The sequence below is a fragment of the Zootoca vivipara genome, chromosome 5 (genome assembly GCF_963506605.1).
Source record: "Zootoca vivipara chromosome 5, rZooViv1.1, whole genome shotgun sequence".
NCBI lineage: Eukaryota > Metazoa > Chordata > Lepidosauria > Squamata > Lacertidae > Zootoca > Zootoca vivipara.
The window spans coordinates 58150234-58166957 of NC_083280.1; the positions used below are offsets into that span (position 1 = coordinate 58150234).

A 16724-nucleotide genomic window follows, 5' to 3' on the forward strand; every position below is an offset into this window, starting at 1 on the left:
AAATCAGCCCTGAGTGCTCACTGGAAGGACAGATCATGAAGCTGAGGCTCCAATACTTTGGCCACCTCATGAGAAGAGAAGAATCCTTGGAAAAGACCTTGATGTTGGAAAAGATGGAGGGCACTGGGAGAAGGGGACGACAGAGGACGAGATGGTTGGACAGTGTTCTCGAAGCTACGAACATGAGTTTGACCAAACTGCGGGAGGCAGTGGAAGACAGGAGTGCCTGGCGTGCTATGGTCCATGGGGTCACGAAGAGTCGGACACGACTAAACGACTAAACAACAACAACAACATATCATAGAGACAGTGTAATGACTGAAGAATGAATGTCTCAAATTCCTTGGAACAATACTCCGTAGCTATGCAGTTGTTCATAACTGAAATGAGAATAAATCTCTCCATCTCAAAGGTCTTGAGTGACACGAGTTGCTTTGGGCAGGTACATGTTTACTTCATTGAGCTAAGTAAGTCAGGTTTTGTAACTGACATATTTCTATTTGTGAGCCTCTCCCTCACTGATTGGTTGGGTTAGTGTTGCTGCACTCCAAATATCTCTTTCACAGCAAGGAATGTATAGTCGTACCTCAGATGTCGAATGCCTTGCAAGTTGAACGTTTTGGCTCCCAACGCCGTGAACCTGGAAGTGATTGTTCCTGTTGCAAATGTTCTTTGGAACCTGAATGTCTGTCATGACTTCTGTGGCTTCCAATTTGGAAGTCAAATGGACTTCCAGAACGGATTCTGTTCAACTTCCAAGGTACGACTGTAATTCCGTTTTCTTTTCCAAAATGTGGCGCATCAAGAGAATATTCCTCCAAAGTGGATTGACTGCTCTTTACAAACAAAATTTAGCTAGAGTTTACACTGGACTTAAAATCTTTTTGTAAGCATTCACTGATATATAGTTGCTCAAATACACAGTATATGTTTTAATAATAATAATAATAAATATATTGTCCCTGATAGTTGGAGTGCATATGCTCGCCATAGAATTAAATTGCTTGGACTCCCTGTATTATACCATTTTTACATCCTTGATTGTGTTGTCATCCTTTATACCACACTGGTGCTGTAAAAGGACTTTTAAAGTCTTCAGATTTGGTTGTGTGCCCAGTTAGAGGCCGTTCTGCATTGCCAGACTACTTTTAGGCAACATCAGTTTGAATGATTGATGCCTCTAATGTATATACTATCTTAGTGACAAGTACGTCCCCAACCTGTAATCATTTTGAATTATGCACATTAGACACTGTTTGCATAATATATTATGATATGAACACTTGAGGTTTCATTAGAATTCAAAGGTGGCTTTTTCCTCTTTAGTTAGGAGAAGTAGTAGTAGAAATAAATGAAAAGTTGGGATAAGCAGAGTGGATTTTAGAAGCAATCAGTCTATGTAAGAGGAAACTTGGAAGGCACAAAATGGAATTAGAAGACACAAGGGCTAAACAATAAAAAAAAAAATCACCACCCTATTTATAGGAGCGTAAACATCAAGATCCCCTGTAGTATCTGGACCTTGAGTGCATTTATCTCACATGTTGACAGATTCTATATAACCACGCCTGCCTTTCTGTCACTCTCTGTTATGGCTGGAGTCAGTCACAGGTCAGCACGACCATACAACTCAGCAACCCTTCCCAGTAGGTCTTGCCTTCCACTCTTTCTAAGGCTCCTTCTCTCTCGGATGTTTCCCAAGGAATCTCAGACTTCCTTGTGTCTGTTCTGCTCTCCTCATTTTCCGGTGCATTCCTGGAGATCAGGAGGGGAGTTTGTCGCAGCAGAAGGGGGGGCACTCCCTGGATTCTTCAGCAGCCATTTGCTCCCTCTGTTCTGAGTCTGAACTGCTTCCTGTCACCGGCTCTGCCTGCTCACTAAACCCTGTCTCCCCTTCAGCATCAAATCTTTTCCCTCCCACCGCCAATCCCCAGGCTCTGAGCCTTCCTCTAGGGGTTCCCCAGCTGGTATGTCCCACCATTCTTTGTCTAGTTTAGTCACTGAACTATAGCGATGCTCCCCAAATGTGTATGATTTATCTACGAATTAAATTCTTTTTATCTAGTAATTAAAACATTTCCAACCAGCCCTATATCAATTGATCTTAGGGTAGGGTACATATATAAAATAGGGATAGCCAACACAGTCCCCTCCAGATGATGATGGACTCCAAGTCCAAGACTCCAAGTCACATCAGCCCCAACCAGTATCTGTCAAGGATGATGAGACATCAACAAAATCTGGAGGGCACCATGCTTGCTACCCCAATATATATATATAAAATTCTACAAAGAGAACAAAAACACAGCCAGCCAGCAATAATAATCAGACACTAGGCAGATCCCAATACTAAACTGCAACCAGTAAGATCCAATTACAAGTAGGCAGCCATGTTGGTCTGGCGTAGTCGAAACAAAAGAATTTTTTTTTCTCTTCCAGTAGCACCTTAGAGACCAACTAAGTTTGTCATTGGTATGAGCTTTCGTGTGCATGCACACTTCTTCAGAGACCATCTGAAGAATAAGATCCAAGTTATATTTATCAAACGTTGTGAAATGGGGAGGGACAACAGAAGGTGGGGGAACTGCAAAATTCAGAGCCCTGCCAGGCACACAGCAGCAAATTGAAACATGCCCAGCTGCTTTTCATTATGTAACTATCAACATGTGGATAATCTGGGGTTTTTAAACTAGTGCTTCTTTAATCTTATTTCTTTGCATAAGGCTTGTTCACATACAAACCTATGGCTCAGGCTCACACAGTGCCCTCTCCCTCCTTTTGTATTCCTATGCAGCTATTCCCCACCCTACCCCAAATAGGCCTGACTTGTTTTTACATATAAACCTGAGTTTCTGTCTTAAAGCAAACTCTAGTTTGAAGCTGACTTGTTTGGAAACTGACTAGAGCTTGTTTTAAACCACGATTTCTGGTTCCTATGTAAAGTATGACAACATACTTTTAATGGCACATTGGGTAGGGGGAGCACTCAATCCCAATGATTCATACTGGATCATACTAGTTCTTGCACAGACTGTTAACCATAGCTTTTTGGAGTGAAAAATGAGGTGCTTGTATTCAGATCTTCATATAAGTGCCATGGTTGCAAGCCCAAAATGGCTGCCATGGGCAGAAAGAAAGAAAGAAAGAAAGAAAGAAAGAAAGAAAGAAAGAAAGAAAGAAAGAAAGAAAGAAAGAAAGAAAAGGCGACACTCCTCCTTGCTGATGCTATCCGTGGTTTCATGCTACATGTGAACTGGCTAGAATGTGATCAAGACCAGATTATGGGTTTCTACATTTATTTGAATGCATGTCCAACCATCCTTTGTGTTGGCTTTATGATATAGAAAAAGACCCAGGGAGAACTTTAGTTTGGGTGTTACCTCATGAAAGGGGAAGGGGAAGAAACAAACTTGTTCCTAACATCATTGCATTTATATAAAGTTAAAGCAAGAGAAATATAATTAGAATCGACTCCATATCAATCACATCTGGCCAATGATGCACACACACACACACACACACACACACACACATACACTTGCACACAAATAATTATTAAGTTAATAATTGCTACATTTTTTAACTTTTAAGTGTTCTACTAATTTTTTTAAAAAAATTGTAGTCTTTCTACTCCAAAACTTCAGTACGGAGCAAGTACATAACTTCTCAGCATCAACATGGACCTGCAACTCAAAAACTCTTCATTTTCCACATTAACAACCCAATTCTCTGCACATTTACTCACTAGTTTATAACTCTTAGAAATGAGGCTGCAGCATGTCAGATACATTGTACAACTATTGATTTTAATATTATAATAAAATAAGACTATACATGTGTGAGAAGAATATATTAATAATAATCTATTGCTTCAGTTACTTGTTACAATGCCACCATCCAATTTAGAATGCTTCTGCCAGAATAAAATTTCCATCCCTATGGTCTTGTTACACCCTTCTCTTTAACCTCCTGACTAGCTCTTTTCTGCTTCAGCTTACAAATTCCATCCCCCAATGAAATATATTTGGAGATATCCATTAGATGTGTTTTGAGGTGAGCCAACTTCTCTAGTTCAAATAGATGTTAGGGTGCTCATCCAACTGGATGATGCAATTGGCAGTCCTGCCTAAGGTGTTATATATCATCAGTAATGATGCTTCAAACTGCTTGCATTTGTTGCTATTATAATAATTGTAAAGGACATTGTGTGCCTGTTCCGCATGTTATTCCCCACCCTTTATTCCACTAATCAGACACCTTATTTAGATTTTCTTAAAGCAATCGTCTAAGCCCCATTTAACAACATGACCAAGTATTTTCTGAATGAAAAGATCCTCATAGGGCAACAGATCATTACACATGGCCTAATATAAGAGATTTCAAACTGTTAAAAGCCAATCAAGCTGAAAAACAGTGGTCATATATCTTGTTGTGAGCTTTAACAAATCTATGACCCATTGATTTCTATAGTAATAAAATGAAATATTTGCTGTGTGCTGATTATTTACGCTCTTTCTATTTAATTGTAGTTTGAAAATGAGATCATCACGAAGCTGGATCATGAAGTAGAAGGAGGCAGAGGAGATGAGCAGTATAAAGTGTTGTTTGACAAAATGTAAGTGTTGGTTAGCAGTAGGATTTGTCTTGGAACATAGTCGAGAGAGATACCAATAAGATTATAATGAACTTTGAAGCCTAAGAATAATTAAAATATGTTAATGATACAAAATATTTAAAATTACACCTTAGTCAAGTGTGCTCCCAAGTGTGATTAACAATGCTTTTGTAATTATATTTTCAGTCTCCTGGAACACTGTAGAAAACATAAGTACCTTGCCAAAAATGGTGAAAATTTTGTTAAACTTGTGGTTCGCTTGATGGAGAGACTTCTGGATTACAGAACCATTATGCATGATGAAAACAAGGAAAACCGCATGAGCTGTACTGTCAACGTGCTGGTGAGTGAGAAGAAATGAATAGCTAAATTTAGAGTGCCTGCTGAATTTGTAAATGTAACAGTGGGGTCTTGATAGGAAACATACATTTTGTTATTTTAGCAAGTTAAGAACAACAACCACAACCAATTTTAAAGAGAAACATAATGAAATTAGATGCACAATAGACTAATTAATAGGAAAAATAGAACTGTTACGATGTAAAAAATCAAAAGCGGATTTGCACAATTTTACAATCTGTGTGGCCCAAGTGTTCAGAAATTCAGATAAATATGAAAGCTGTTTATCTAAGGATGAGGACGCGAGATAAACTTAGGTGTTCAGAAATCTTCGATAATCAAAGTTTAGATCATTGGGCTTCTGCACGGCATACTTGCTGCTTCAATAGGCTTAGGACTACTTGCAGAATATGCAACTTGCTGTTTAAAACCATATCTCTGATTGGTATTTGTACTCCATGAGTGTACTGTTGGTAAACTGAGCTATCGTTTAAGAGGCTATCCACCTCATTATTTAACTTTTGTGTCAGTAGCAGTGCTATTCCTTAATTTGGGGAGGGGAGAGAGTCCTTGGAAGTAGCTATTGATCATGATCTGTAGAGTGAAATGTGGATTGCTTTTAGAAGAGACTGCCTGCTTTTCTGAGTAGATTTAGAGTGACAAGATTCTGCCTGTTGGAAACTTTACAGGATTTTTTTTAAAGGCACTAGGATTGCTTCCATTGCTTTTTCAAAAGTTATAAAGGAAATTAGAGCAATTTATCAAACCGGAAAAGTTTAAGAGGTTTATTTTTCTAGCTCTTCCCTATAACTTGTATTTGTTGCGTTTGCCTCTATTTTCAATTTCCCAGAGTCTCACTTCTGAAGCGTATTAATCCATTTGCAGCATGGGTTTGCTGTCATAATCCATCTACGTACGCTACAAATACAAGGAAAAGAAGATCCAGTGATAAAATCTAACTTCAGTATAATAGCCTGGTTATTAAAAATGACAAGAGTCCAGTGGCACCTTTGAAGTGTGTGGGCTTTTTAGAGCTGCCGGCTACTTTGGTAGATGCATGAAGAGGAATCTTCATAGGTTTATGTACAGTGCAGAAGAAACATCAGTGCATGCGAAGGATACAGAGAGCAGGTGGACATGAGGCTTTACTAAGTTGGTCTGTTAGCAAATTGTGTCTCTGGTTCAAATGAGAGATACTTCATAATCATACTATTGGGGGGGGGGTTCTTCCAAGGCAATTTCCACCTTCAGGATCGTTATTTTCCATAACAGTGGCCCGTTGTTGATGGAATTACTGGAAGTTACTCTGAATTCCATCTCAGTCTGTCAAGGTTGAAAACGTTCATCAAGTTCTTGCTATACTGAAAGGAAGAAGGTGTGACAGCAGGAGAAACATGCATTCTTTTTATTAAGTGAATTATTCCTTACCAAATTAAGCATGCAAAGTGCTCTGCTATTTTCTTTCCCATTAATCCTCACAACAGTCCTGTCAGGTTTTTTTTTAAAAAAAAAAAAATCCAGTGCTTAAGAAAGTATTAGATTCAAGAATGTATGATTTATTACCAAAACTACTTTGAAATTTGAAATTTCATTTTAGCACATTATGATGTTTTGTACATTAGAAAGCCGAGGAAAGCTAATGGTGTATGACTTGAAAATGCCCTACCCTGAAAATACTGAATCTCTGCAGTGAAATGTAAAGTACTGTTTGCAGATTTCACAGTTATAAGAATGTATGAGCGCCTCTAACCAGGAGCAAGTTTCATGTCACAGTTTGAGGCTAATGTTACGTGGCTATGAGTTTCTAATATAATAAATATGCCTAATATATGTATGGCTCACTGACAAATCTCTAATGTCAGCGTATTCTTCTCTTCTCTTTTCTTGTTCCAGAATTTCTACAAAGAGATTGAAAGAGAAGAAATGTACATAAGGTTTGTAAACCTAACTTTATTAGACATTGCGTTTCTTATAAAGCAAGAGGGCTGTGGGATTGCACTAATAAAAGGAGCAGATATCTGTTCTGCACACGAGTCTGTAAGATTAATTAAATGTGTTCTTTCGCTCATATGCCCAATATACAATTTGCATTTCTGACTGTTCCTATAATCTTCAAAACTGAGTCTGTGTTCTGTTAAGAGAAATGCTAGGGTTGGTGTGACTCCTCTTGTTTTTTTTATAATTAGGTTGATTTTTAAATGTTTAAATATTTAGGATATTGTATATTTTAGGTATATATAGATGTCTAGTCTCATGGGTTGCTTCCACACCACTTTTCTCCAGAATGGAATCATTTGTTCACTTAAGGTTGTATCCAACATGAATCATACTTAGAATAGACCCATTAAAATTTATGGATATAACTTAGGTCCATTACTTTCAATAAGTCTGTTATGAATAAAACTTACTTTTTAATAGAGAATCCAAGCATTGCTAGTGATTGGTTACTTCCCTGTCTTTTCTATTTGTCTTCTCATTTTCCCCGCCCCGCCCTGGTTTTTTTTTGGTAATTAAAACACAGCTGTACTGGATAAAACGTGAATTTACGTTTCTCCCTTCTAACAGCATTTTAAGTACCGTATTTTTCGTGCCATAGGACACACTTTTTGCCTCCTAAAAAGGAAGGGAAAATGTCTCGAATATGTTATGGAGCGAAGGCCCGTTCGCAAGAGCAGGCTTGGTAGCTGCCATTGGGAGAGGCGCAGCGCCTCTCCCAACCTTGGTAACCAAGCCTGCCCCGCTTGCTTTGTGGCGAGCCGGAAGGAAGGATGGAAGCTGTGAGGAGGGGCGGAAGGGGCTCCCGTCCGTCCCTTCTCCTGGCTCGCTGTAAAGCAAATATAGCAAGAGCCCCTTGGGCACTGTGCGCAGCTCTTGCTTTGCTTGAGCGAGAGCTGCACACAGCGTTTGGGCGGCTCTCGCTCCGCTTGCTTGGCGGTGAGCCGGGAGGAGGGACAGATGGGAGCCCCTTCCGCCCCTCCTCTCTCTCTCCCCCCCTTCCTTCCTTCCTTCCTTCCTTCCTTCCTTCCTTCCTTCCTTCCTTCCTTCCCTCTCTCTCTCTCTCACACACACCCTCCCTCCCTTCTCTCTCTTCCTCCCTCTCTCTATCTCTTTCCCTCTCTCACCCCTTCCTTCCCTCCCTCCCTCCCTCTCTTCCCTCCCTCCTTCCTTCCTTCCCCCTCTCTTCCTCCCCCCTCTCTCTTCCTCTCTCTCTCTCTCTTTCACCCCTTCCTTCATTGTATCTCTTTCTTTCTTTCTTTTTCTTTCTCTCTCTCTCTCCCCTTCCTTTCTTCCTTCCGTCTTCTGAGCCATTGAAGGCTTTCTCTACAGCGAGGCGAGAGGAGGGATGGATGGGAGCCCCTTCTGCACCTCCTCCCAGCTCACTGTAAAGCAAGCAAACGGACAGCCGCTTACACACTCTGTGTGGCTCTCGCTAGAAAATAATATTTTTTTCTTGTTTTCCTCTGAAAAACTAGGTGCATCTTATGCTCAGGTGCTTCTTATGGAGCAAAAAAATACGGTAGCTGTTTTTCCTCTTTTCCCTCTTCTTTCATAGGCACTGCTGCTTCTCGTCTACTGGCCCTTTTATTTTATTTTGTCCCCCCCCCTCCCTTCAATGAATTTGTTTTTGTTCGTTGCTTAGGGGTGCAGATGGGGGTGCTTTAATTACTTGTTTCCTCTTTGCAGCTAGACTAATTGCTCATTAATTTTTATTGTACTTTTTATTGTCCCAACTGCATTCTCCCATTCTCTGGTGGGTAGCAAAATCTTGTATCCCCTGGATAGGCTACTAATTACCAAAAGGTTTTTTATGCCATCTGACTACATTCCTTTGAGGAAATCTTCAGAAAGGTATAGAAATTTTTGAGATAAAGCCTTTTATGCATTTGTAGTTTCCATTTTGACCATGAATATATTAAGAGCTATCTTAGTGATTTTTAAAAAATAGATTTTCCCCTTGAACAGTACAATCCTATGCACATCTGCTCAGAAGTAAGTTTCATTGAGTTCACTGGGACATATTTCCAGGGAAGAGTGTATAGGATTGTAGCCTTAGTTGTGGTAGCAATTTAGCCATGGAGTCCCCAGTGGTTTTCTTGGAGGGCTTCTTGAAACAACAAATTAACTGCCCATTTTAGGAAAGACACATTTATACCAGCATCACAACTTTTTTGTTGCATATCTCCAGACACCAAGCTATCAAAAGAGTTTCAGTTTTATAGACATTGAAGTTACAACCTTCATAAAATGCATGAGTACATTATTTTTTGTTGTTGATTTTCTTGACATGCTGTGTGCTACATACTGATTAGATGAAATAAAATATGAGTTTTAAAGTACTTCGGTTATATGTTGTTCTATTTGAGCATAGGAATCTAACTGCTAAGCCCTTTGACCTTGTTTTATGACATTACTGAGAGTTTGTTTTAATTTTTTACTTGTAGGTATTTGTACAAGCTTTGTGACCTGCACAAAGAATGTGATAACTACACTGAAGCTGCCTACACTTTACTGCTGCATGCAAAGCTGCTTAAGGTATAATAGTTCGAATGTACCATCTTTGTTTTGCAAGCTGAAAGATCGCTGAGTCCGAAACACTCCCTTGTAAAATGCACTAAATGATTCAGAAAAATTGAAAGCTTAGGTCTCCAATTGCAGCATTTTTTGTGGGACAAACAAAATATGAATGCAGATTGTTAGTCAAGGTGTGCTTTGTCATCTGCCACCTACCAGCACTGTATAACATTTGAGGGGTCTGGGTTGGTGAAGAAACTTTCCATACAGTTCTCAATGTTGATGAGAGTCAGAACTAGAGAATTTACTGTTTTTCTAAGTCAAAATACTAAGGAGAATTTGAAGTTGCCTGAGGTGTTAAAACAAGAAAATTCAAGGGAAGAAAGGTGGGGGGGAACAGTTTTTGAGATTTAATATTTAGCTTAAAATAGGACTGTTGGACACAGTGGAACTGACCTCTGAGTAAGCATGTGTAGGATTGTACCATGAAACTAGTGAACTGTCTAACCATGGTCCTAGTAGGAGAATTTGAGTGCAGGAACCTGTTCTGCTCCATAGAAAACAACTGAGATATACTTGCAGTCACGCTTCTGTCACGGGGTTCTGTTGTGCCAGTAGCGGTTTAGTCATGCTGGCCACATGACCTAGAAAGCTGTCTGTGGATAAACACCGGCTCCCTCAGCCTGAAAGGTGGGACAAGTACCATGCCCCATAGTCGCTTTTGACTGGACTTAACCATTAACCATCCAGGGGTCCTTTACCTTTAATTATTATTATTATTATTATTATTATTATTATTATTATTATTATTATTGGACTCCTGACCATTAGGTCCAGTCGTGACCGACTCTGGGGTTGCGGTGCTCATCTCGCATTATTGGCTGAGGGAGCCAGCATATAGCTTCCAGGTCATGTGGACAACATGACAAAGCCGCTTCTGGTGAACCAGGGCAGCACACGGAAACACAGTTTACCAGCCCACTGTAGTGGTACCTATTTATCTACTTGTACTTTGACGTGCTTTCGAACTGCTAGGTTGGCAGGAGCTGGGACCAAGCAATGGGAGCTCACCCCGTCGCAGGGATTCGAACCGCTGACCTTCTGATTGGCAAGCCCTACTCTGTGGTTTAACCCACAGTGCTATCCGCATAATAATAATAATAATAACAACAACAACAATAATAGTAATAATATATTAATCAGCTTCTATGCAGTTTTCTCTAGCCAATATACAATAAAAAGGACAAAAAGGTTTTTAAAAAGACCCTCCCACAAACAACAACAACAACCAGATACATTTAAAACAAAACTAAAAACATACAAAATAGACTCTCATGGCAAAGACCCATTTATCCTGCTGGGAAAGCCTGTTAGAACATTTTCAGTTGTTTCCAAAAATTACACGGTGCCTGTTGCTATCTTGGCAGGAATGCTCTTCCACATAACACTAAAAGCCCTGCTTCAAGTTACTGCTGAGTGGTCTTCTGAGATCTTTGGAACTTGAAACAGCAATTCTCCCACAGATCACAGTGATCCACTGGGTATATAAGGAAAATGTTGGTGTCTCAAGTCACCTGCTCCTGAACTGTACAGGACCTTATATGTTAGTATGAACACCTTGAACTTGGCCTGGTAGCAGATTAGCAGCCAATGCAAATCTCACAAGCAGGGTGTTACATGCTTCCAGTAGTTTGTTCCCACATGCAACTCATCTGCTGAATTTGGCACCAATTGCAGCCTCCGGACCAACCCCCAAGAGTAGCTCCACACAGGCTGCATTGCAGTAATTCAGCCAAGAGGTTACCAAACCATGGACAACTGTGGTCAAGCTATCTTGATCCAGGAATTGTCATAGTTCTCCTACCAACCTAGTTTTCTTACCAGCCACCAAGTACACCTGCTTCTCCAGTGACAAAGCTGGATCCTGACCAAAAATATAATAAATATTATAAATACATCATTAATAAATCACTATTTGCCATCTCTCCATTTGCAGAACTATACAATAAACAGATTCATAATACTAAAAACACCTCTGACCTAGTTGATAAATGGCATCTATTAGATCTCTGGTGGTAGACAATTTTTTTCCACATGTCTTCTGATACAATAACTTAAATATGAATCAGCCCATTCTCTTATCTACTGCTTAATTCAGAGAACTCACTATCTTTTTTATACTGAATTCATCAGCAGACAGGGGAGTGAGACAATTTTCAGAGATTCCTCCCTAAAAGATGCTCTAAATCAGGCATCCCCAAACTGCGGCCCTCCAGATGTTTTGGCCTACAACTCCCATGATCTCTAGCTAACAGGACCAGTGGTTGGGGAAGATGGGAATTGTAGTCCAAAACATCTGGAGGGCCGAAGTTTGGGGATGCCTGCTCTAAATGGACCCTCAACCATCTAAACCAAATTTTGATGCAGCACAGATGCCTGCAGAATCACCAAAAATTTTCTCCTTCCTCCATTCTGCTGACTGATGTCTTGCGGAGCTGTATTGAACCAGAGGAGGTTTCTAGTTAAGCTAGATATGTTCTCTTAAGTCAAAATAATTACTTTTTTCAATCCTTTTTGCATTGTACATTCATGGGACAAGCACACAATATGCTTCAGTTGTAGCAGTATACTTCAGTAAATTATTTTCACTTCTTCTTCTTTTTAAATGCAATGAGTTGGGGAAAACACATTGAACAGCATAACTTGCTTTTAAAAAGTTTTTTCTCCATAAGGGGATTTTTCCAGCAAATACATTTTGAGTTCTTTAAAGAAGTGATAGTTATCTCTAACTATTTTGCTCTGAGGAGTTTGCATGTGCTTAGGCAGAAAATTGATTCACATTGGGTATATGTGATTCCCTTGCCCAAATAATAGATTTGTTCAGACATTTTTCTCCACAGCAAGGTGCCTTTGTGTAGCATTGCGCCATCTAGATTGCTGAAGAATTCCAAACCCCCAGTGGTCTAAGCACCACTATGACAGCCTTACAGAACTAACACAGCCTTATAAATTACCTATGTGCACAGACTTTTGTATTTGATCAGATACCATATAAGATTGTATCAGAATGTAGACATGGAGAATTAAGCAAATGGTACAGTGGTACCTTGGTTTACGAACTTAATTCATTCTGGGACACACTCAACAGGAAGCAAACATGTTCTTATTCCAAGACAAAGTTCACAAACCGAAACACCTACTTCTGGGTTTGCAGCGTTCTTAATCCAAGTTGTTCATAAACTAAGCTGTTCTTAAACCAAGGTACCACTGCAGTTGGAATGCAGTATCGAAGATGGTGTTTCTTTACGTTCCCAAATGCCATAGCTCAGTTAGTAGAGCACCTGCCTTGTCCCAGGTTCAGACTCAGACCTCTCCTGATAAGGCTGTCTGTGAGCCACTGACAGTCAATATCAACAATACTGAGCTAGTCTGACAGGTATAACGCAGCTTGCTATGTATGTTCCTGTGCTCAGTTCGCCATTTGAATGTGAATCTCTCAGGATCCCTCTCAGGGTTCCAGTTAAACAAAGACATCTCATGATGAGGTAGTTGCGAAATAAGGACAAAATATTGTCCTTGACATATTTTGGAATTTAGGACCCTTGGAAGGCAGAAAACAGAAATAAAGAAAAACATAATATTCATTTTTTGCAAAATTGGAGAAGAAACTATGCTGGGTCAGAACAAGCTCCATTGGTGGCATTGCCTAGTATTGAAAAGCTATAGTAAATGATACTGCGCATCTTTAGACAATATTCCATATTTCCTCTTGTTTGGAACAACTGATTCATTCCCAAAAGAATAGTTCTAGACAGAAAATTAAAGGAATAGAAACATATGCCATTCAATTGCAGCAAAGAAGTATAGATGTAGAACATTGTCCTAAGAAACATAAGACCAGGTCTTCAGACTACTAGGCCTTCCAAAAAATAGTTGTTAACAGAAGGTTAAAGGTGTAGATCAGGCATCCCCAAACTGTGACCCTCCAGATGTTTTGGCCTACAACTCCAATGATCCCTAGCTAACAGGACCAGTGGTAAGGGATGATGGGAACTGTAGTCCAAAACATCTGGAGGGCCGAAGTTTGGGGATGCCTAGTGTAGATGCATAACTTCAGCACAGTAGTCTCTTGAATCTTGAAATTAGCAAGCCATGCTATCAGAACAGAACCAAACATTTGACGATACTGGAGTGTGCTGTAGAATATTGAATTATGAAGCAGAAGCACCCTTTCTAACTCGTCAGTATTTCTAGATGGTAGTGAAAGTAATTTTCTGATGGGGACAATGTTATGTGCAACATGCCCTTGTATAATTCATTTCAAAAATAGTTGGTATGAACACTGGTAGCCACTGATTAATTTTGATGCTTCTAGAAGAAAATATTTAAGGGGGGAAATTAAAGGTACAAAGATTTATTACAGGACAAACAGGATGCATTTTGGGGGGGGGAGATGAATAGATAGCAGCCAAAGTCTGTTAATTTAGCAATAGAAAAAGTGTAGAGCATATTTGTAGGACCTATACAAATACATTTTCAAGTTTATATACTCAAATTTTCTGAAATTGATTTGTAAGTCTTTTATTTTTTAAAAAGAGAAAATGTTAATGATATTCAGGTGACACTTAAAGGATAAAGCTGTCACTGAAGAGCTTTTATTAAAAGTGTGTGCAGTTTTTTAAATTGCTAATGAGAGGTACAATGTGCAGGGAAAGAAATCATGAAGATAGGCAGCCTAACCCTTTGCATATTAACTCAGTCCCTCCTGAGTTTAGTACAGTTTACTCCCAGCTAAGCATCCATAAGATTGGGATCCATCTATGACCCCATGCACCTTTACAGAGAATTGTTTTCTTTATATTAACCTTGAGGAGTGTTGTGCAAGCTAAGCTTTCATTATTTTTAAGTGGCTGGTTGGCTACACATTTCAAAATTTGTTTGTTTGTCTACTCATGTATATCCCACCCTTCCTCCCAAGAGGGAACCCAGGATCGATTCCAACATAAAATAATAAAACGGTTTAAAACTAAGAAATCCAGGCACGTATGAAACAACAGCAGTTAAAACCCACAGAACAAGAGTTGTGCAAAGGTTGCCAGATAAAAACGTTTTGATTTTCTACTCCAAAATGGTCAGAATGGAGGACGGCCTAATTTCTCCCCAGTGGGTACCACCACTGAAAGTGTCCCATCCTCTGTCACCATCCTCTTTGCCTCTCCATCTGATGAGGACAAGTTGATATTCTCCTCCAGATTACAGCAGGTACAGTCACTTGGATCATTTAAAGTTTAGTACACAAGTACTGACCCCTTGAATCTGGCCCATAGCTCACATGCAGGCAAGTCAGTGCTTTGAGGATTGGAGTGATATGAACATCTAGGCAAATAGCAGAAAATTTAATAAAAGTCACTTTATTCTGTTTCAGTTGGCTTTCTGTTACAAATTTGAATTATAAACCAGATATGTTAAGCACATCATTTTCCAAGCAGAGGAATTGAAAAGCAAGACATGGCAAGTTTTAAAATATAGCAGTATATTTCATACATAGAACATTAGGCCAAATCATGTTCGCTTCTTGAATTCCTCTCTTTATTTAATTGAGGCTACAACACAATACCTCTATCATGCATAGAAGCATAATGAATTTCAATTTTATAATGATTTCTACTGCCACCTTATAAAATTTCAAAATCAAGATAAGTTTCTTAATTTGCTACTGTTAATTACTTGAAGTCAGATACCTGGAAAAATAAGAGCTTTCTCCTTGCTGAATGTAAGACTTAATTAAAAAGTAAAAAGAGCATTAGCTCTAACCTATAAATCAGACAGGCTTGCTGTGTTTAAAATGGTATGGTGTTATTCCATTGCTGATTTTAAAATAATGCAGGATCTTTTTCAAGTAAGATAAAAGCACCACCACTCCCCCCCCCCAAAAAAAAAATCACGCAAACACAAACACCATTATTGAAGTCTACAGAAGTTTGATTCTGTTAACTGCAGTCAGTGATGTCTTTTTCTATTAACTGAATGGCATATATTGTCCACTGTGCCTTTGACAGTTTTTTTCAACTTTTGGTGGCCGGAGCCATTTGCAAAGCTCTGAGGAGAAGAATGTTCCATGTTGATGAGCCCCTTCTGTAATTCCATCCGTTACTTTTTTCTTTCCTCTATACGCACACATTACATCTGCCTCTTTTCCTTTTGCACCTTACACTTCTTTATACTCATATTGACATCACTCAGTGCTTCAGGCTCTTCTGCAATGTAAAACTGAGTGCACTGAGCAAGAATGCAAAGTCATTCTAGTTGAAAGAGCTTTTTATTTAGCCCCTGTTCTGGTAGGTAAGTCTTTTCTTGTCTGTGGTTGATCAGTTAACCTGAATGTTTGAAGAGTGGGTTGGTTGGTTGGTTGGTTGGTTGCAAAAGTGGGTGATAACTCCAACACTGATGTCATATTTCCCACCACAAAAGAACTTACGAATCCATCACATGGGCTTGTTTAAAATAGAGCACAGTTATAGGTACATCATTTACCTGTTATCCCCTTCTTTTTCTCCATGGTTTGCCTTTAATTTAGTGGTCAGAAGAACCATGTGCAGCGCATCTTACACAGAGGGATGGATACCAGGCAGCCACACAAGGACAACTAAAAGATCAGCTCTATCAAGAAATTATCCATTATTTTGACAAGGGCAAGGTAATAAGGGAGCATGTTCCATTGCTTTTACTGCAAAATTGCGAGCTACAGATGTGCCAAATGACAAAGAATTCATCAAATGACCTTCCATGAGCTCTTAAGTTGAGATTTGCAAAGTTTTTTATAAAGAGACTGGAAGCTAGAGCCTAATTACGACGACAGGAGATACATAAAATGTTGAATAAACAGAAAGGGAATAGATTAGTGTGCAATTTACTAGGAAGGAAATGCACATCTTATTCTAAAGGGATTTATTGATGATAAGCTGATACTGGTAAAACAGTGAGAGTTTAAGGCAGGGGGCAGAGTAAGATGGCAAGGCCAATTAGCCATCTAATTGGCAGATCCTATTATAGTTGCTCTATCCAGCTGGTAGCTTTAGGACTTCGCACAGCAATTTAAAAAGGGTTGTGTCCAATGGTGTCCCCAACATGGAAGTAATGCTCTTGGATTCAGACAGAGGGGCAGGAGGTAACTTTCAGAAAGGAAAAAACTCTCCCTCAGGGGTGCTGTGAAGAGTCATGTCTGCTTGTCCCAAGATACATTTTGGGGCAAGGAAAA

General features: G+C 39.4%; 1 protein-coding gene across 3 annotated transcripts in view; it reads left to right on the top strand.

The window, feature by feature from the left end:
* Positions 1-16724, top strand: part of DOCK1 (dedicator of cytokinesis 1) — a 362095-nt gene that overhangs the window by 289560 nt on the left and 55811 nt on the right. For all 3 annotated transcript variants that reach the window (XM_035138565.2, XM_035138566.2, XM_035138567.2), the window contains 5 exons: positions 4530-4615; positions 4802-4958; positions 6848-6888; positions 9397-9487; positions 16044-16163. In XM_035138565.2, coding sequence (XP_034994456.1) covers positions 4530-4615; positions 4802-4958; positions 6848-6888; positions 9397-9487; positions 16044-16163 — 495 coding nt within the window. The remainder of the gene's footprint in view (positions 1-4529; positions 4616-4801; positions 4959-6847; positions 6889-9396; positions 9488-16043; positions 16164-16724) is intronic.